This window comes from Megachile rotundata, chromosome 10 (assembly GCF_050947335.1).
Source record: "Megachile rotundata isolate GNS110a chromosome 10, iyMegRotu1, whole genome shotgun sequence".
NCBI lineage: Eukaryota > Metazoa > Arthropoda > Insecta > Hymenoptera > Megachilidae > Megachile > Megachile rotundata.
The window spans coordinates 5,927,929-5,951,468 of record NC_134992.1 but is presented as its reverse complement, the minus strand read 5'-3'; the positions used below and the strand labels follow the sequence as shown (position 1 = coordinate 5,951,468).

At 31.3% G+C, this 23,540-nt stretch overlaps 1 protein-coding gene across 9 annotated transcripts in view; it reads right to left on the bottom strand.

Annotated features, from left to right (window-relative positions):
• Positions 1–2,065: 2,065 nt before the first annotated feature.
• KrT95D (phosphofurin acidic cluster sorting protein KrT95D) overlaps positions 2,066–23,540 on the bottom strand; it is a 109,908-nt gene continuing 88,433 nt past the window's right edge. For all 9 annotated transcript variants that reach the window (XM_012298248.2, XM_076536519.1, XM_012298253.2 and 6 more), the window contains 5 exons: positions 23,292–23,497; positions 21,884–22,231; positions 21,301–21,698; positions 20,318–20,434; positions 2,066–19,484 (listed from right to left, as the gene is read on the bottom strand). In XM_012298248.2, the coding sequence (XP_012153638.1) occupies positions 19,351–19,484; positions 20,318–20,434; positions 21,301–21,698; positions 21,884–22,231; positions 23,292–23,497 (1,203 nt within the window). In that variant the 3' untranslated portion in view covers positions 2,066–19,350. The remainder of the gene's footprint in view (positions 19,485–20,317; positions 20,435–21,300; positions 21,699–21,883; positions 22,232–23,291; positions 23,498–23,540) is intronic.

The following is a 23,540-nucleotide window of genomic DNA, read 5'->3' as shown; positions in this document are numbered from 1 at the left end:
GCCACAAATTTTCTCCATAAAATGACATTTTTTAAATTTTCTTTATTAAAGCTTTCAGGAAACTTTGATTGCTTTATTTTGCTTCTAATGCGATCACATAACACTTTCTGAGGCTCTGCAGTACTCAAAGTTCGCTAATTTTCGAGAAAATTGCATTTCTTTAGTTTTGTAGTTCCAACTTTCACCGCTAGATGGACGCCAATTTTTTAGTCCATGTTTTGGACTATTTTTTTATTTACTTTTCTAGCGCTCTGAGGAAGTTCTTCTGGCACTATATAGGTTCTAGAGAAGTCACAGATTGATTTCTGACCCTCAGAAATACGTACAATTGCCTAATTTCGGAGAAAATCGAAATTTTAGTTTCTCGTAGTTCCGCCGCTCGCCGCTAGATGGCGCCACCTGTACCGTTTTGGACCGAATTCGACAAAAATTGATTTTCTGGATTTATTAGGCATCAAAACGCATCAAACCCTAATAGAAATTTGTTTCTAAATGCCTCAGGAACCATACTACGTCGTCAAAGTGCCGAAATATTGCACTTTGCATGCGCAGTAGAATTGACAGGCGGATCATGTACGTACCGCAATGCTGAAGTCTATGAGGATCAGTTTTTTCGGTGATTTCAGTTTTTTCCGTGGCAAGTCCGATTTAAAATTTTTTTTTCTATGTCTATCTGGATGTACATACGCATGCGCGTGTAAAATTTGATGAGAATTGGTTGAGTGGTGCAAAAGAAAAACGCAGACAAAGAACTTGCAAAGTCAAGTATAAATAGTAAAAGTAACAGTAATTTGAAATCTTGAAATGCAAAACTTCAAATCTATCATAAAGCGAATTGTTTTACCTTACCATGGCAGTAGAAAAATACAAAAGGATCAAAAAAACATAAAAAGCTGATATTTTATTTTAACAATTTGTACGTTGTTACATGACCTCACTGGTACTCTTCTCAGATTCAAAATATAAATTTTGAAGCGCTCTGAATTTTTTAAATTAAATACTTTGCTCTAAACTATTGTCCATTATAAACTTTATCAGATATTTGATCAGTGGGACTACTTTCATTTTGATTGTAATTATAAACAGAAAGAGTCATAATGTAACGAATTTTAAAGTAAATTTTAGTACACTCACAAGAAAACTATAGACGGAATTTTTAATGGATATGACAGCTTAGTTAATAAATAATTAGGAAGTTACGAAAATTCGTCAATCACTACCTTTTTCCAAATTTTTAAGTTTCTATATTTTCAACTTACCGTAATTCTATAAGGTGAAGTGGAGTAAGTTCATAAACGGGGCAAGTGCGTATACAGGCTATTTTTATTACAATATGAGCGAAATTTCTCCATTTAGTATGTTTGTTTCCTTGTTTTGTTTCATTATATCCCCTTTTATATTTCAGCTAAGAGTACTTGTTTGCAGTATAGAGTACTTGCATAATGCAGTAAAAAGTATTTTATAGCAGATTTGTTAATAATTCTGCTCTTGCCCCATTGCACATGAAATAAAGTTTCAAAGTATTTAACTTCAAGTTACGCTCTTACCCCATTTTCGGGGAAAGTGCAGAGTAGTTGATATTTTAAACAATTTTCTATCAAAATCAAAATGTACAAGGAAAATTAAGGTTCTAGTTAATATTAATTAAATAGCAGTAATACTTGCGTTTAAATACCAACTTTACAAAAAACAGTCTGCACTTACCCCGCTTCACCTTATTTCCAAGACTGTAAATTTCAAATTTCTAAACCCACTTCTAGATTCATCAATTCATTTAAATATTTCTCATTTCAATACTATTCATTTTCTAAATCACTTCTCAATGCAAGAATTGAAAATCTATGGAGACCTCACTACATGCATTTTACATGTCCTTGCCCACAAGCTCTTCGGTCACTGAATTAACCACTGATGTACAAATATAAAGTATCTTCCTCTACATATAATGCATTTTATGCCTCTACATACAATACATTATGACTTACTGTCACAACCATATCAGATTCGGGTTGCAAAACATTCTGTTGAATAAAAACAACGGTTGGACACAGAATGAAAACAACGATTACCAATGATCCTCCTTTATTGCATAAATTAAACGATAAATACCATCAACAAAGAAAAGGGAATAAAACGAATTTGCTCGCAGATGCAAAAGTCCCATTGTTCAAACTGAAAAAGAAAAATTGCGACACGTTTTACAGCAGCCCTTTTAATTGAACTCCCCAATATTATTGATAACAAGTGAATATCGATCGTATGTACATGTATAGCTCTTGTCGACGTGTGTCTAAAGGTGTACTCACACCGGACGAACAAACGCTCCTTCCATTTCGACAAAATTTATCACATCGCTTTCTTTTGCATTTGAATTTTGTCGAGGACGAGGAAGAACGAGTATTTGTTCGTTCGATGTGAACGCACCCTTAGACCGATGATAACGAAACTTGCATATGTGTATCTCTAATCGATTGATCGCATTTTTAATATTTTTTAAACGTTTTTTATTCGCTGGTACCAAACACGTATAATATATTAATCACCTCTTTTTGCTTTTTAATTATTGTAAGCTTTGAGCTTGGGCCTGCGTGCCCGTTAAATTTACTATACACCGATCAGAACAGTACATTATAGCAAACGCTTATAGAATATGCTCCGGACTGTAAACGTGCTCATGGCCCACTTTTGAAGTACATATATTGTTTATAGTGAAGATAGGTTTCTTAGAAAATTGTGTAAACCGAAATTGGATAAATCAAAATTGAATAAATTGAAGTCGGGTAAACCATAATATATGGTTTACGATCCATAAAATAATCGTGAAAACCAAAACTATTAACAATTAAAATTGTTAAATAAATATAGCTCAAATTTAATAGAGTTTGGTTTCATTATAATTATAAAAATGGCAAATATCAAATTATTAACCCTTTGCACTCCGAAACTTTATTTTGCTATTTAAAATGTACCTCAGAGGGAACAGCGGAGTGCAAAGTGTTAAAAGTTTCATAATGAAAAAAAAGAATAAATATATGAAAATTCTATCCTTATATTTGTATTGTCGCTTTTACCATTTTTTTTGTTCAATACGTTGTTTCAAAAACTGTGTAAAAAGGAAATTGTGCAAATTGGTGATAAATATATTTGAAGAAAAATACAAAATCCTCTAATGATCACAGCATTGATGTTTCCTCTTTTTTTGAAATAGAAAGTTTCTTTGATTTGATTCTTTTTGTACCAAAATTGCCCCTGTTAGCATCATCATCGTATAAGGGTCATTCCACGCCAAATCGATCACTTTTGGAAGTCACCATCTCCGATTTTGCTCTAATCGAAATATGTTGTAGTCCATGTGAAATTATGGGGGGTTTAAGTCATCATTTTGCCGGTTTCGAATTTGTTAATGAATGACAGGTCGTCAAAATTTGCAATTTTTGCCCGTTTTGGCGAAAATGGGGTCCACTTGGGAATTTTTTTCTCAGAAACTACTGAACCGATTTAGCTAACTTTTTTTTTGTTTTATTCGTGAAGGTTTGGGCTATTTTAAAATATTTTTTTTAACTTTGTCAATTTGTTATAAAATGTTGAAAAATTTAAACAAATTCTTTTTTTGCGTTTTTCTCAATGAGGGGCGTAAAGGGTTAAAATTAAAAAAAAATATGGTCATATTCTTTGAAGCTTCCCCTTTAAAATGAGCCCTTCAGAACGATGGAGCCTCCAAAATTGACGACTCTACAAGCTGGAAACGGACGCGGGGTACCCCCATTTCACATAGGCGAGTCGCGCGTTCAGCTATTATGATCGGTTGTTTTATATCACTGGCCTCAAAACTATACAAGAAGACTTCGTACGCGATTAAATGATTCTGTTGGTACCTTAAAAAGTGTATTAGTAACCACTCTTGGTCAATGAAACATTTTTTAATCGTAATTTGATTTATAGATATTAGTTCCTACATTTATTATTTATGTTCTACAAAAAGGCATGAATACTCGATGGAAACTGCAAAATAAGATTGTTTTCTTCAATCGGGATGGGATAAGAGGAATTATGATCAAAAGTACGGAGTGCACCATCATGTGGGTTAGTCTTAGGAATTGTAGCAGGAAAATGTAATGACAACTATTTTATTACAATAAACACTGGACTATCATTATTGTACGGACAAGTTTTACGTAGCATTTGTTTATTTGATAATGGCACAAAGCTTTGCAAACTTTCATTGCCTGTTATTCATAAAGCCGTTAAAAAATGAGTTTGTAAGCAATCAGCCTGTTTAATATATTCATTTTGTATTACATAATTAAATGCTATGTTTGATAAAGATGATTGTGCCCATTCAAATAAAACCGTAGGATTGGGAATTTGATTTTTTAACGGTCTTTGTGGGCTAGTGCGCATTGCATGTCTTTGAATGCTATCCTCCAATACTATCCTTTACCATGACTTATTGTAAAAGATTGCCATTCTGCAGAAACATCGAAATTATTAAAATGATAAGTTGAATTAATATAATTTCTTTTGCTTTTACATGTCGTAGCTGTTCTGTTAGTCATGTTATCTAGAACCTAACAACTTTTACGATTTTAACATTTTCAAACTGATGACCGAACAAACAGATCACAATGATATTACTTCAAAATTAAGTTTAACATATTACCAATAGACTTTTCAAGGTACCAACAGAATCATTTAATCGCGTACGAAGTCTTCTTGTATAGTTTTGAGGCCAGTGATATAAAACAACCGATCATAATAGCTGAACGCGCGACTCGCCTATGTGAAATGGGGGTACCCCGCGTCCGTTTCCAGCTTGTAGAGTCGTCAATTTTCGAGGCTCCATCGTTCTGAAGGGCTCATTTTAAAGGGCAAACTTCAAAGAATATGACCATATTTTTTTTTAATTTTAACCCTTTACGCCCCTCATTGAGAAAAACGCAAAAAAAGAATTTGTTTAAATTTTTCAACATTTTATAACAAATTGACAAAGTTAAAAAAAATATTTTAAAATAGCCCAAACCTTCACGAATAAAACAAAAAAAAAGTTAGCTAAATCGGTTCAGTAGTTTCTGAGAAAAAAATTCCCAAGTGAACCCCATTTTCGCCAAAACGGGCAAAAATTGCAAATTTTGACGACCTGTCATTCATTAACAAATTCGAAACCGGCAAAATGATGACTTAAACCCCCCATAATTTCACATGGACTACAACATATTTCGATTAGATCAAAATCGGAGATGGTGACTTCCAAAAGTGATCGATTTGGCGTGGAATGACCCATAATCTATTATGGTCAATAATGCGATAAGAATTTGTAAGATAAAGTAATTATATATATTTGATATCTTAATTTTTAAATATGCATATTTGAAATATGAGTTTTTAACTGGAAAGACTTAAAAAATTGCAAATTTGTAAATTTTCAAATTTCTAAATTTTTAGACTAAACCTTCTTCATTTTAAAACTTTAAAGTTCAAAGACTTGAAAATTTAAAAGTTCAAATTTCGTATCCCATTTCTCAATTTCTCAATTTTTAAAAAATTGAAAATTTGAAAAGATGACGGTTTACAACAACATCGAAAAATTAGAAAATTAAGAGAATCGTAAACTAAAGAATTTTCAAAACCCCATAATTTAAAGCGTAGCTCTACATTATACTGAAACTCTCATACAGAGTTCAGATGAAAAAATTTCATCCCTTACGAACAAGTCTATTAAAACAAAGAATCTTAAAAAAGTTATACAATTCAATTTCATTGAATCAATCTTCAGCAAAGATCAACAAAGATCAATCTTCAACAAAGATTGATTTAATCTGTTCAAAAACAAAATTCTTGTCAAATAACAAACGAGACCATGAGTACGTATTACAGTTGCATCATATCGTCTTAAACACGCATTTTACTTACGTGTTTCTTAAAGTAGGGTAAAACCTCGCGCGGTTTTAACAAAGCTTTATTCGTTACACAACTTCGACGAGTCGACGGTTTTATAAAACGCAAGCAAGCTATTATTTGGCAAAGGAAATCTAAGGAAAAGTAACCAAAAACTGGAACGGAAGGAAAGACCGAGGAACATTACGACACGTACTGACGACAATCCACAAGTTGGTGTGAGATCGACCCAAAGTAAAAGAAGTTGTATTTCCATCGTGAACACTTCCAGCGTTACATTTTGGAAAATGAGAATAATAATGGCAATAACAACTGCATTAGGCATTTTATAATATCTCACTCACTCTTGTGACGATTGTCATTGTTTTGGCCTAATTGGTGAGCAATTCCTTTTGAGCTAATAGTACCACTGCTGGAAGTACGTATGAGGCGTCCATTTTTATATTTTGACCAATTGGTAGCTGTACAAATACTTGGTTATTTACTGTGTATTGTCTACTGTCGTTAACACTGTTCCTGGCGCATAAGAAGCTGACCTACGTCTAACCCTAGCCCTACAACATCGTGGCACCCTCATGACACGTACGACAGTTCAACAAACAACTTTTTAACACTCCTTGTGCGAAACATTTTTTAAGAAGCTCTTAAAGTGAAATCTGCCACTAGACTCTTAAGTATAGAATATAAAGAATATTTCTGAAAAACAGTATGAAAAAATGTTTCTTTTTGGCTTCAAACTATCAGAATTACAAAATCGCATTTTGCATATTTTTGAAAATCAGACCTGTCCAAAGGCCGGACGTATCAATCTTCTAGAGGTTCCAAAAATCAGTCCTAAGTTTGTCACCAGACTTCACTCTTGGCACTCAATTTCTTTTACCTACCAAAATAGATTAAGAAAGGGGTTCAAATTGCAACAACCCGGAGTGTGCGACAAATACATTTTTCATTTACTATAACTAACAAATCAATGAAAATATATTCAACCAATCCATTATATGAGATCCAATAGAAATATCGAGGCACACTCAAAACAGAAATGCAAAGAATTAAAAGATTAACTACGTGACATTGAAATTAATTGACAGATATATCAATTTCTGAAAGAATCCGCCTCTTGAGCCCCAACGGCGGTACATTATCTGTCGGTCAGGGCAACCATTTTGTTGTTCCGACCAATTAGAGCCCTCTGTAGTCTACTTAGACCCTTGGGTCCGCCTCCTACGCGCCAGCTCGTGGGTTGTCGTCAGTAAAATCGTTTACAACACTATCACGTTTCTAGTGTGCATCAAACGAAACCAGCTTCGGTGCTGAATACGTTCACGACTCTCTACAAACGCGAATTCAAGTGTGCTTTATCGGGTTACGTTGAAATCATCGAGACAGGAATACATTTCGTGGATGCTGTTTTAGTAACATCGATTTGACTGACGTTGTGAAACGATTGTGTAACACTCTATATTCTGAAAGCATGTTGTGTGTGGATATCCATGGATTTCATTATGGAAATATGGAGAATGCGAGATTTGATGCTTTTCTGCTTTGTAGTTTTATGTAGATCTTGAAAATAATTTATCAAAATAGTCCGTTGAATTATGTTAATTATTTTTTTAATATTTTTTATCATTTTTAAAAGAAATTTTTCTTAGATTTAGTTTTTTAAATTCTCAAAACCTTTTTTAATTTTGAAACTTTTAAATAGTCACATTTGTAGTTGTATAGTGTTTGAAAATTTTCAAAAGTATAAATTCTTAAATTCATACGCAAAATTAGAAATTCTCAAATTTCTAAATTTATAATTGAAAAATGTTCAAAGGCTTAAACTTTTAAATTACTAAATTCTCAAATTTAAAAATACCCAAATGCCTAAATTCTATGATTTTCAAATTTTCAAATATACAAAGTTCAAAAATTCTCAAAATCTGAAAAATTAGTATCCAAACTACTCAAACTTCAAAATTCCTGAAAACTTCTATTTTTAAATTTACAAGTTTACAAAAGCTCTAAATCTCAAAATTTCTTAACTTACCTAGTTCTCAAATTTCTCAAATCATTTTCGAAATTTCCCAAAACAGACCTTTATGTTCTTCCACTCCAAAATTTTCAAATTTCTAAAAACGTAAATTAAAAAACTTCAAAAATCCACAATTTTCAGATTCTGAAATAACAAGATTAAAAAATTTACAAAACATACGAAATTAAAAAGAAACTATTAAACATTAAATATAATATTGAATATCTAAATACATAATTCAATAGAAAATTTGTATAGTTTATTTCCATAAAGATTAAAAATCTAAAATAAATATTTGAATTTTTGTTTCAAGTTGAAGTAGCACAAGCGTTCATTGGCACTGTTTTATGTTATCAAATTAGTCCACATTTTGCATCATATCGGTCCACATTTCGATATTGGTCATTTGATATGCGATCACCTAATACTTTTGAACGGCAGTATACGTCAATGAATATTGCATGTCTGCGATTACACAATGTTGGTCAAAATCGGTGTCATTGAAACGGTATCGCTGAAACGTTTCTTCGTTGTAATGTTAATTTCAGCATAACCCATTTCAACGTGAACAGCGGCGATTCGTGATTGCGTCTCCTATCTAGCTCGACAAAATATGTATAACACGCAGTCTCGAATTTTACTTAATATTTTTTATAATTCCATTTATTTAAATGTATTCGGAATATGTGTACATTAAATAGGAACTCGTTGATCTCTTCTTGTGGAGAAAATTTATAACAATTTACGTTGAAGAAGAGCGAAGAAGTAAATTTTGGGGAAAGAGTTTTAATATGGTGGGCTCTCGATATATGGCCATTTATAGGGTTAGAGATATTCAAATTCTTGTAGATGGTATATTTCGAAGATTTGAGAATTTGGAGGGTTGTTAGATTTGAAGTTTGGTTTTTTGAAGATTTGATGATATTGAAATTTTGGAATTTGGAGATTTGATGACATCAAAATTTTGGAATTTGAAGATTTGACAATTTTAGAAATTGGAAATTCAAGTTTTGATGACATTGAAATTTTGGAATTTGGAGATTTGATAACTTCAGAATTTAGTAATTTGATAATTTGATAATTTTGGCATTTTCCCATTAAGAAATTAAAAAATTTGGAAATTTAGTAACTAACGAATTTGGAAATTTGAAAATTTCTTAATACGGGAATTTGAAAATTTAGGAACATAGAAATTTGGTATTTCAAAAATTTGGAGATTTGAAAATTGGAGTAATATGTACCTAGGGACTTTTAGGAAATTAGGAATTTAGTAATATGCGACTTGCCATTTTGAGAAATTGAAAATTAATAATCAATAACGGTGAACAGTAAAATACTATCGATATTACATTAACAATTACATTAATCTTGAAAATCTTTAAATACTTGCAATAGATTTTCAGACATTTCCATATGGCACAATTATGTGGCAATATAGCGAGAGTCAACTATATTTCACTCTACTACTAAAATTTACCACAGCATTTTCCCAATTTTCATCAAAACTTTCAGTAATATTTAAACACTTGTAGATATAGCTTCTGATATTTCCATAACGGATGGTCATGTGGCAATATACTGAGAGTCAATTTCACTCTACCACTAAAATTTACCACAAAATTTTCCCAATTTTCATCAAAACTTTCAATAATATTTAAACCCTTACAATAAACATATCTTCTGATATTTCCATAACGCATGATCATGTGGCAATATACCGAGAGTCCACCACATTCACTCTACCACTAAAATATACCAAAACATAGTAATTGAAGTTTCCAATAATAAAAATATATCCTCCGATCCACTCAATATATCCCTGAATAAATTTTCAAATAAATGGAGTTTACCTTCATATCAGCAATTTTCTTTGCAAGCAGGAGACGCAATCTTCTAGAAACAACGATATTGTGCAAAACTGCGAAGCAGCGTTATCAAATTGTGGGAGTATATTTATATATACATATAATATCTATATGTATATTCATACGTGTATTGTATAAACATATATATGTACATGTTATGGCAGGTTCGATTGCTGAATCATCTAGAATGATTCAAAGACGAGACAGTAAACAGCGTGTGTATGCGACAACGTCCTCTTTGCTGGCTTTTCGTCATTTGCTCAGACTGCTAGCATACTTCTCTAAAAGCTTACAATTTTTTCGAGTGCTTTCGCAAACTGGGACGAGTCGCAAGTCTCTTCCGAGAAAGTACCGAAAGAAAGCTGGCTTGGAAACCGTTGCACTTTAACTCTTGTGCACTTTTCAAATTTTTACCGAGAAACTACGAATTCACGTGGGAATTCACGAGGAGAGTGATCTTTTTAAAAAGGGACGAGAATATTAAGTGGTAGTAGTCTATTAGTTTCGGAGATATTAATTAAAAGTTTTTATAACGCATAGAAATTTTTTTATATAGATAACATAACTGCAGTAGCTACTGAGGAGCGATGACACTGTAGGAAGCTACCTGAGTATCTACAGGGTGCTCCACTAAGAATTTTACTGCCACATTGCCCATTGCATTAGTATCTTTCATTTTTGGTAAGTGAAAATTCAATGTTTCAATTACCGTGCTTTAACACATTGACTACCACATTGAAACAATGGAAAATTGCATCAAATAATGTTTTAATTTTTAATCAATTTTACCAAATATTTTCACAATATTTTATTACATTTCTTTTTCATAGATGCATGTAATTAATGCAAGAATTTTTTATGAGGAAAATTTTTAATAATACTCATGTTAGATCAGTTCAGCAACTTAAGTGTCACCCATATATGGATGACGTGGCAATCAACGCGTTAAAGCGGGACTCCTCCCCAGAAAATATAACCTAACCTAATCAAACTGTGGTCCAATATTTGTAGAACTGAAATGTTATCTTCTATTCGTATATGTATAAGTGGCAAATTCACAAATTCACAAACAGAAGATATTTGTTATAGGTCGACTCTTAAGTAAAATTCTTTCTGTTAGTAACAAAGTTGTTTGCGAATATAGCTTGTTATTTCCATAAAAAATGAAAATCATGTATGCAGCCATAACGAGTAAAACGAGGTTAAAGTAAACGTGAGCTACAGTTTACGAAATATGTTTGATACATATGGGTATCACCCTGTAGATATTCAGGTCGAGGGCACTACTGCAACGGTAGTTACCGGAGATGGTTGTGTCAGTATAGGATTCTATGTATTATGCTGAAAGCTTTTAATTAATATCTCCGAAACTAATAGGCTGCGGATACCGCCTGATATTTTTGGTCTGCCCCTTTCACGTAACCGAAGCGCATTATTAGCCACAGGTGCATTTTCACACCCCTCGATCTAGAAATCTAATTTAAATAAAGTTACAAACTTTTCAACAAAATTACCATATTATAAATAAAATTTTGATTAAGAAATTTATTAAATACTAGATTTTTCGGGATCGAAGGGTTTACGAACAAAACGAAATATTTTTGTTCACTAATATTAACTCTTCAATACTAGAAGTTTTTGCCTCTAGAAAGAATATTAATTTTTTAAAAAATTTGAAATTAAAACGTGACATTTCAATGCAATAAATAAAATTAAACAGCAACAAGTAATTATAAATATTTATACGTGTAACAGAATTATATTTTTTTAAATTATTATAAAAAGAAATGATTTTTAAACACATGAATCTTCAATTATTTTGAGCCATTCGTTTACAAATTACTTTATAACCCTTTCGTTATAGGGTTGTTACTAGAAAATACTTCTATGCGTTCGCATATTAAAGCGTGTTAATTATTATAATACATGAACGTAAAGTGTATCATTTTATTTGCAACGAAGTATTTTTTAACATAAGTATCTTTAACGCGATCTAAACATTTCAGTAGCGAAAGGGTTAAGCTTCTGTGTATCAAATTTTTGCTTTAAATATACAACCATTTTTTCTCGCTTTTTTTCTGACATATACCGGTATTATTTGTTCACGACAAACTCGTTTTACAATTCACATACTACTATCTATATATGTATAACGTCGATCTTTAGCAATTATTGTTGGCGAATATAAAACGTATGTTATGGACAGTGATGGACGTTAACGTAGCCAATTTTAAAAATTCAAGAATTAAACAAATTTGGAAACTGACACTAGAAATTCGGTATTTAAACATTCTTTAATTTCTCCAATTTTAAAATTTTAAAAATTCAGGAAATTGAATTTTTTAATTTTTCGATTTCTGGTAAACAGATTTATAAATTTTTTAATTTGAAAATTTGGAGTTTTTATTGTAACAAATTAATAAATTTTTAATTTCTAGAGTTACAAATTTGAAAATTATGGAATTTCAGAAGTTGCATGTTCAACAATTTTTTCAATTATTTTCCCGACATTGTTTAATTTTCAAATTCCAAATTACTTATTATTCTAAATTTTCAAATTTTGAAATAACCAAATTTGGATATATCTGAATGTGAAAACTTGAAATTTATATATTCCTCAAAACCTCGAAACTTCTAAATTCCATACTTAAAAATGAATAAACTTAAACAACTTAAAAATTAACAAACTTAAGACTTCAATAAACTGTAAATTCATAAATTTAACAATTTTAAACTCTATATAAATTGAAAAGTGTATCTATATTTTAATATAGATGTAATTACATCTATATTTTTAAATTTCCAAATTCCCAAATTATAAAATTTGCGAATTACTGCATTTCAATATTTCTTGAAAAATAATTCAATATTTTTTAAAAATGAATCAAATTCCTAAATTTTTAGGTATCCAATGTCACCCAGCTGCAAATTGCACCTAACTGAATCATCGAGCCCATCACTGTCATGAAAACGAAACTTAACCTCATAAGAGTAAAATATAAAAATGAAAGATCCCTTAAATTTTTCAATATTTTACCATTCTACAAACGAATATACGAACGTTAACACGATCGCAATGTACATCACGCTGTCTACTGCTAGTTTTAACCCTTTGCCCTCCAATGACGCCCTCCGGGCATGAATCTCGATTCGAATGCCTTCGAATAGATACCGAAACGCGTTATACCGGTTCTAGCAACTATTCTTCCTACGTTTCGTGAGATAACAATCATCGTTTCAACGTTGACACTCTTAATAACAAATATTGCATGAAATAGAAATAGAAATTAGGTAATTGAGCGTTCGTTAGAAACGTCCGAGTGCAAAGGGTTAAAGTGAACTATTATCGCCAGGAATCCGTAACAAACGGGTATTGCTCTGAGCCGTTAAAAACTGTAAAATGTAAGACTATGTTTGCACATGTTTCGTTACAAACTAATTGCGGACTAGCAAAGAACATGAAAGGGGATTATGTACACTGGCGAGTACGCGGCACGTTAGGTTTTCGTGGGGAAAATGGCGGCGCAGGAACATCACTCGTTTCGACACTCAAATTTATTACTGTTAATATTCCCAGGGTGCGTTGATTTAACTTTTAGATTTTCAAATTTTTAAACTTTCAGATTTGTGGATTTGTAGACTTTTAGATTATCAAGAATTCAAATTTGCAGATTTGTAGATTGTCAAGTTTCCAAATTTGTAGATTTGTGTATTTTCAAGTATTCAAATTTCTGATTTGTAGATTTTTAGATTTTCAAGAATTCAAATTTGTAGATTTGTAGATTGTCAAGTTTTCAAATTTGTAAATTTGTAAATTTGTAGATTTTCAAGTATTCAAATTTCTGATTTGTAGACTTTTAGATTTTCAAGAATTCAAATTTGTAGATTTGTAGATTTGTAGATTGTCAAGTTTTCAAATTTCTGATTTGTAATTTTTAGATTTTTAAGTATTCAAACTTGTAGATTTGTAGATTTTTAGATTTTCAAATTTTAGATCCATAAATTTTTAGATCTCCAGATTGTTAAATCAGATTTTCAAATTATCGAATATTAAAATACAAAAATCAAATACAATATCAAATACAAAAATTTTCGAATTCATAATTTTAAAGTGTGTCACTTCGAAAATTTGAAATTGTTTAAATCTAAAAATATGAAATATAGAAGTTTGTAAACTTGAAAATCACAAAATTTAAAAGTAAACGAATTTGAAAATTTCATGACATGAAACTTTAACTAGAAAACTTGACAATGTGCAATTTTAGTAACTCTACAATTCATGAATATAAAAAAATTCAGTAATTCCACAATTCAAAAATTTCCAATTCAGCAATTTCATGCGAAAAATCCACAAAAAGTTGATTAAGTAAATAAAAATTTGTTACTGCATATTTAATTTGTAAAAATGAGCGATGTTCCCCTTTCACCAATTTTCAGCCCTAAAGAAAACCTGCGTTGCCCATTGTACCCGTGTGTGTTCGTGTGATCGACTTCACATCTGATTTTTCCTTGTCGATAGATAAAAATCGCCAGCAACATTTTTCGCGCAGAATATCTGTTCTGAAGTCTTATCTTCGAATATGTCTGGACAAATCCTTCTGTTCGTCTTTTTCTCTCTCACACACACGCACACACTCTCAATTTGGCATTAGGCAGTCTGAGCGACGGCTAACACATCGCCGAGAACAGCAGAGCACTGTGGTCTGTGTTTCTTTCGCTGTTAATTTAAAAGAAAAAAGAAGGAATAAAAGAGAAATAAAAAGAGGAAGTTAAAAGATACTACGCTTATTATTTCCTCGATGGAAATACTAAATGTTCTCTCGCACACGCTCTCATTCGTTCTTTTTAAGACCCACGTAAAAGTGTTTAGTTTCTTATCGTGTATTGTTTCTCGTGATATGATTTCTTCTAAACGTTAGGGAAATTCAAGTGATCGAACTGTAGAATACAGTCGTTGATTGTTTATAACAACAGAAAGAACGTAAAGGTAACTATTACTAAAAATAATGATAGGAAATGTAGAAATGGGAACGAGTGTTTCAATTTTGATGTTGTTTCACGATTTTTTTGATGCTTTTTCGTGTCCACTGACATATCTCGCTAATTCATCAATTGTTGGGCTTATTTTAGTTAGTTTTGTGGAAAAAAGAAAAAAAGTTTACAGGGTTTACTGAAGATTTTGTTGTTATGCAGTGAAGTGTCATGACAGATTACCAAATTTTTAAATTTGAAGATTTAGACATTTTCAGATGTAGAAATTTGGTAACTTCATAATTTAAAAATTTGATAATTTTCAAATTTAGAAATTTTAAAATTGGCACATTTCCAAAGGCATAATTCTTTCTAGAAAAATAGGAATTATGAAAATTTTAAATTTTGAAAATCATGGATTCGAACATTTTTTATATTAAAAATTATGCAAGTACAAATACTGAAATTTAACAATTTGGTGAATTTTGAAATTCACAATATCACAAATTTAAAAAATCACAAGCTCGTAAATTTGAAAATTTCGAAATTTTGGAATTTAAGAATTTAGTTTTCAAATTTACAAATTTAATAATTTTCAACCCTTCAAATTTACAGATTTCTAAACCCATAAATTCTTCTCAGAAATTTGGAAAATTTTTAACTTTCATAACTATAAATTCTACAATTTTTTAATTTAGAAATTACATAGTAACAAATATTCGAATCTAGGAACTTAGTGATTTGTAAATTTCTAGATTTATTAACTAGTTGTTAAAAATGAAGAAATTTCACACTTTTCAAATTTTGAAATTGACAAACTTACAAATTTGAAAAACACACACTGAAATTTCGAAATTTAGTAATTTTTGAATTTAGAGATCTAGTCATTTTCAAATTTAGAAATTTAATTTCCAAATATGGAAAATTGATAATTTTCAAATTTAATAATTTACAAAAATCCAATTCCATAATTTCTCAAAATCAGGAACTCAAACTTTGTAACTTAATAATTTACAAATTTTTGAATTTACAAATCCAGAAAAAAATTTAGAAATATTACAGTTCTTAAATTTCAAAAATCACAAGTTGTTAAATCTCAAAATTTAATTCCAATTTAATTTTAATTCTCATAAATTACTTACGTAATAAATTTCAAATTCAAAAATCCGCGAGATATATCTTCCGTGGATGCAAAACTAATCGTATCAGCTATCGATACTATATAATAGACTTCATATCGAAAACGCGTAAATATCGTCTATGTTTAACTGTACCTCTAAATAATAATTGCGAATGAGTATATATCACTTCTGGATCGAAGTCAGGGAAGAAGGTCGTGTCTAAGAGGAATAAAATTATTAAATAATAAAATACGAAAATAGAGTATTTAAACTAGCAGCAGCCTGGGGCTAAAAGTCTATATAAAATGGAATACAAAAAAAAGTACAGAAGATGGACAAAATAATGGGACACACTATGTTTCTCCATAAATCAGTCTGATCGATTTAATTTTTAATCGAATTAATTTATGGACGTTATTTCCAATTTTTGGGTTATCAAAGTCTTATAATAACTCTCATCAATACTGTATTGAATAATGACAATGTTAAAATTAATTTTATCGATTGAACAGAGGAAAAGAATTAAAATTATTCGATACCAAAGTATCGATATTGCATTAATAAGTGGCGAGTAGGTAAGGAAATTAATGTTCTGTTGATTTTTGTGACTTTACGTTCTTGTTTTATATCTGAGAAAAGATTCGTAGAATTTTATTTGAGAACGTTTATAATTTCCATGATCAAATATGTAATAAACATGTATTAGTTAAAAATGAACTAAGTTTCACATTTTTGTTGTTGTATTATGTGTATTGCGAGTGTGGGCTAGGGAAAATGGCGGCATGGGGGCTGATATTCCATCACATAGTGATTTTTAATAAGTCAACTCTTGAATTTATAAAATTTTGTGTTTAGAATTTTATTAGTTTGAAAACTTTGGGATTTGAAAATTTGAAACATGAGAAATTTGTAAATTTGCAAATTCAAGAATTTGGGGATCTGACAATTTATAAGTTTGAGAATTTAAATTATATATTAGAAAAATATACAAATTTGAAAAATTGAAAACTTGGGAAAATGAATATTTGGAAATTCAGAGATTGAGAAATTAAAGATCTGGGAATGTAGGAATTTTGAAATTTGAGAATTTAGAAATTTAGGAAGTTGGAAATTTGAGAATTTAGAAAATAATAAATTGGGAAATTAAGGTATTTGGAAATTTGAAAATTTAGAAATGAAGAAATCTGGAAATTTAGAAATTTGGAAATTTGGAAATTTGAGAATTTAAAAATTTAGAATTTGGAATAACTGGTAAATTGAAAATTTGGAAATTTGAAAATTAGATAAGTTTCCCCTGCTGCCATTTCCCCTAAAAACCTACTCCATTTCTCACTGCCCGCACAATAAATTTTTATAACAATATTCTCATTTAAAATATGTATTACTAAAAAGTGTTTCCACTACTTTGTCCACCATCTGCACCTCAAAATCTTAAACGAGAAAAGGAGTATAACAACTAATGAGCTCTATTCATCGTCGTCGTCGTCGTCATCTTTTTTTCCTTTTCTTCATTTTTCTTCCCTTTTCTAGAGGAGACGCGAAGCTGTTTGTCGCTCGATTGTTGCAAACTACACAGTCACATGTTTCTCTAAACAACGGTTTGTGCGCTAAGAGAAATGTTTGCCTGTATCACAGACTTTTTTCTTCGATAACGTCTATATGATGCTCCACACGCGATCGTATAGAATACATTATTTAAATAAATACATAATTTAACGCTTAGACGTGCGATTTAGACAAAAATCTATCTTAGCAGTATCAGTTCCCGCGATAAAACCGATGCTTCTCTATGCTTGTTGTCCTTTTAAAAAATCCTATATTTACATCGAAGGGTGGGCTCGGGGATAAAGAGGAGCATCCGATTTGAACAGCTCTGTTTTACTCGTTTTTATAAAATCGATATCAGACGTGATTGTTTTCAGACTTTTACTGTCTTTTATTATCGTTTCGAATATGCGCTATCGTCTCAAAGTATTTGCCTCTTTTATGCATTCCTTTTTGATTTGGGAAGTTTTGGTAATTTTGCAAGCTTAGTTACAGAATTTTTGGAACGGGGATTTTTCAAAATTTGATTGTTTGGATTTTGGTAATTTAGGGTTTTTAGTGATATAGAAATTTGTGGACTCCAAAATTTAAGAATTTGGAAATAAGGAGTATTAGAAATTTATAAATATGTGTTACAATTTCAACAGTTGGAAAATTGACAAATTTGTATATCTAGAAATTTCAAAATTTATTAATTGAGAGTTTTGAAAACTTGACAAGTTCAAAAGTTTGGAAATTTTCAAATTCAGCAATTTTGGAATTTAGAAGCTATTCTTTAAATTATTGCCTGGCTAATATAAAATTTGGAAATTTAGTAATTTGGTAACTGGGTTATTTGTTAATTTAGGAATTTAGTCAATTAGAAACTTAAAAATGTAGAAATTTGGTGACTTCAGTCTATGAAAATATCTCAAATTCAAGCATCCACTGTTTCCAATATCATAGTTTATAAAAATTACAATGCTTTGCAATTCCCTGTATTATTCCTTAATAATACTTATGGTGCTAACTTTTGTACATATACAAAGATACTTTGTAAGTATACAAAGATACCAGATCCACCGTAGACAAAAATCCTAATCGCAGGTCACATCATCCATCAAATACTTCTAGACGATAACATAATTCATAACCTTCAAGTGTAAATATTCTTTCTTCTCTTGATTATTAATTCTTTCACTCCACAGCGTTAATATACTCTTGTTTATTAAAATTTTTTCTTGACAAACTGATTTTTTAAATTCTTTAGAACTAACGCCGTAGTCAAAGAATTAATGCATCACTGACATAACAAATAAAAAATCCTTTCTAATTTATAGTGATGCTAAAAAAACTAACCTCACTGGAACGTAATTAAAAGAAAATTAGAAATTTTACATTTGAAAGTTAGGGAGTATCTTCAAAACGATATGAGACATTTAGTTCAATATTTTGCTTCAAACAATACGGCATTTCCACAACCAACGAAATCCATCATCATTATCATCATTATCTATGTTAATTGTAATACGATATGTGTTACCCACTTCCACTGTTACACTCCGGTTATTCACGTGCTCTTGACAATTTCTTTTACGCGAAGATACATGTACAATATTGTTGAAACCGTTAATTATATACTACAATAGGCAACAGAAGGAAAAAACAATAAAAGGGAAGAGGAGGAACCAAACTGAAAAAGAAAGCAGCACTTAATGTACTTGCCTGAATCAGCTTCAACGATATCCAGTTTAAAGCAGCAGATATCACTGTTCAAACTCGTTCTCTATTGCGTTTTCTTATGTATTTTTTTTCTCTTTTTTGCTGTTTTTGGTTTCGAGGATTTGATGGTTATCGGATCTGCGCGTAAGCTAAGCTGATGATCCTAATTGGCAATATCCATGAACACAAACGAAATCGGCAAAATATCTAGCCTCTCTCATGTACAGAAAAAGGAAGTTTACGTAGGATTGGGAACTTGTTGCTGAGAACTGTACTCCAACAAAGCTATTGGAAATGTCTTGATGTGCGTTTGCCATTGCGCTGATAGTTGGAAGAATTTCACACCGTACCACTCGGTACCGTCGATGCTCACTGAAATAGAAAAGAAACAAATTATTTGTGTGAGTTTCAGATTAATTGCCTTTCGTCTAATTAGGTTAATTATCTTCAGAAGTTTTCGTTCTGACTTTGAGTGGAATAAAGAATTATGATGTTGCTTTAATTTTATATTATGACAAGGAAATCTTAAAAACATTAATTTACTCCTAACTTTGTATATTTTTAGGGGAACCAAAATCTAAGTTGTTGATTACATATTGTTAAATTTTCTACATTTGTAAAATTTCATATTTAAAAATTCTCAAATTCTGTAATTTTTTAATATCTAAACGTTGAAATTTTATTTATTTTGATATTTCTAATTTTCCAACTTAAACTTACAAATTTTTCAATTTCTATGTCTTTCAATTGTTAAGAACTAGAAATCATCACCTACTTTCATAGTAAAGATCTAAATATTATCGAGTTAATTATGTATAGCATGCTTTAACAGATTAATTACAGAAGAGAATAATACAATTAAGTATAAAAATATGTACATACTTAAATGAATTATTCTTTTCTGTAATTAATCAGCTAAAGTCTTCTATAGATAATTAACTAGATAATATTTACTGTGCAATTACGTGATGATTCATAGTTCTTAAAATTTTTAAATATACAAATTTGCAAATGTAAGTTAGAAAATTGAAATTAAAAATGGTTAGATATTAAAATATTGAAAAATTACTGAATTTTAGAATTTTAAAATATGAAACTTTGCAAATATAAGAAACTCTTGTCTCAAACGACATGAATTACATACTTCTTCATTTATTAATTACAGCGAAAGACTACAAGACGTGATTTAATTATTGAGTATTTACCTCTTAATGGAATGTTGTGAGTTTTCGCAGAACATATAAGTCGCGTCACGCCTTCGACCGTTTGACTCTTTGGCTCGTTTTCCTTTTCTTTCTCTTTCTTTTTACCCAGTCTCATTACTGTAAACAAAAATAACATTATAAACATTAATTTCACAATTTTACACAATTTTCTCCTGTCAATCCTTTCAGCGTTAATCCGAACTCATAACAGTGAGAAATTAACTACTTTAAGTAAATGAACCTAGATATGAGATAAGGATCTATACTTTCAATTTTCACGTACGTAGAAAGTAAACTCGTTATATCGCCATCGTTTATATTACCGGTTGAGCGAGTTTCACTTCACATATACTTTCACATATGCAGTAATGTTCTGTCATTATAGCGCATTTGGAGATATACAAAATTTTAAGATTTAGACTTTCAAATTTTCAGGTTAAAGGATTTAAATGTTTTAAAATTTGTATATTTACAAACTTTCAAATTTAAAGTGTTATACGTTGTATATTGCATTAAATTGCTATTTATTAGTTTGTCAGGTTAAATATCATCGTTTAGATAGCTTATTAGTAATAAGCCAAATATTATATGACCACACGTTGTATGTTATGTACCGTCTTGTATAACAACGCATTTTGTAACATCGCATTATATAGCCAAGTATTAGATTACTAAAGTATGATTAAGCACAATATGTTATGTATCATACATATACAACTGAGAGCCTACACATAAAATTTCAACAGGTAAATAGAAGAAACTCTTTCTATATTGCCAGTCCAAGAATTCCCCGCACTTACACCCTACCTGTAGCGATATAAGAAGAGTCCACTATACCAAATGCCATTTTATTACATCTGACATCCTTCCACATTTCATATATCATTCAAAACCAATATATGCTTAAAACCTTCCACAATTTACACATAAATCTACAACGCTGATAGAATTGAAGATTATATATCCCTTATATCAGCACGTACTTTTCTGTTTCTTCTCCTTCGTGGTGTAATTCATGGACAGATGATGACCAGGGGTTTCTCCCAAGGGTGGAAGTCTCTGAACATGCAAGGCCCTGAACGCTTGCCTCAAAGTGTTCTTTCCTTTTTCACCTTGCGTTTGTTTGCTCCAATAATCGAGTTGCAACTCGACCGGTTCCCAGCCTTCTCTCGAAGGTTGACCAACATTGGGGCTGCTGGGTGGTGTTAATCTTCCAGGAGGTGGTACAGGTAATCCTGGGGGTGGTAACGAGGGTGGGGAACCGGACATGGTAACGTTACTTTCCTCGAGATCGACCGATGCCGAGGAACTACTGTCTGGACATCCTACCCGAACGTCGTTTATGAACGGGATGAATATTTGACTGCTGTCGTCTGTTTCCCTGCAAATTAATTTGTAACAATACATATACATATACATATTGTAACAATACATATTTTCATTCGAATATTTCGTAGATTCTGAATGTTTCGTACCACCGGTTACATGACACTGCTTTTCAATTGTACCATCAGTTTTATGACACTTTAATAGCCGGAAATTTGTCCAACCTTTTAAAAGTCGTACCTGTACGTGACCATGGCTTCGGCAATTGGTAGCAGTAAGGTTGTACCAGCCACTGCTAAATATTCCGACACCCTCGCCGCACCCTCGCTGGCACCACCACCTTCCCTTTCAAGCAATTCTTTCCACTCGTCGCCGAACAGCATCGAGTATTTCGCGTCTACCGAACTCAGATACTTAGACAGTGTATTGGAACCGAGAGGCACGACCAGAAACCTCAGATAATTCTGCCAATCAGGTGGTCGGAAGCTGAGGAGCTCCACGTAATGACGCAGCACAGCGTTTATGAAACTGTCACCGCCAGCGATCACCACCTTAATGGGCGCTGGAGGTTTTGCGGAACTGTTACAACTGCAAATAGAGAATTTCTTGCTTTTATTAAGCGTAATTAGTTCATCTTTTTCTTTTTATTAGACAGGTAATTCGTTTTGGAAATATTGATGAATATCTTTGCTGGAGAAAAGAGTAGGGGTTTTAACATTGTATATAAGTTGTGGAAGTAGGAGGCTGAGAATTTGATAATAAATTTGTAAATTTTAATGTGGAAGGTATATTATGCATAGTTTGGGAAGTTAGAAATTTGATGAATACGAAAATTGGAAATGTTAATGCTTGCTACGATGTATTATGCATAGCATGTGAGAGTAGTAGGAAGTTGGAAATTTGATGATGAAGAGATTTGGCAATTTTAACACTCATAATGCATTATACATTGTATATATAGTTTGTAAGATTAGTAAAAATTTGTATACTTGAACATTGAGACCAAATGAGAAAATTAGAAAATATGAAAATTCGATAACCTCAAGTTTCTTAAATTGAGCAATCTGATTTGAAAAATCCGTAATTCAGAAATTTAGAAATATGAAAATTTGAAAGCATAGCAATTTTTGGTTCTTACAAATTTGGTAATCGAAGAAGTTAAAATTTTGTAACTCTGAAAAATTCATGCGTTGTAAACAAATTCCGAAATTTCAAAATCAGGAATTGCGAAATTTAAAACTATAAAAATATATTTTATAAATTTAGAGATTTCAAAACTTAAAAATACACAAATTTTGTGCTGTATAAATCTAAAAATTCAGCACATAAAAAGCTGCTAAACTCTAAAAATCTAAAACACAAAATGCTTGAAGAAAAAGTCTTTAAAAATTAAATAATCTAAACCTTGAAAGAAAGATCATATTTTCCCTCGCAACAATAATATTGTTTACTTTAAATTTTATCAAAGAAATCACGCAAGATACCCTAATCAACCGAATCACCGTTTCATAAAAGCAACCAGAAGTTTTATATTTATTACAAGTGAGCACAGAAGTCACTTAGCTTCAGTTTGATCCATGATTAATAATTTCAAAGGTTCACGTAAATCGATTACGATGATATAATACTGTGTACACGCGATACTCACAATTTTTGTATTCGCGTGACCAAGCACGTGAACGTGGCACGAATGTCCGCTGGAGAAGCGGTTGTCAGAACCCTGTGGTTTCTTTCTTGAAGTCTCGTGGCAAGCACAGCTCCACCGGGGTCAGCTAACGAGACCAACGACACCGAATCTGGCAAACTGTCATCCGGTAAAACTCGGCTTAATTGCTCGACTAACGCCTTCCTTGGCTGCAACAGTACGGGTACATATTAACCCCTTGACGTGCAAAGG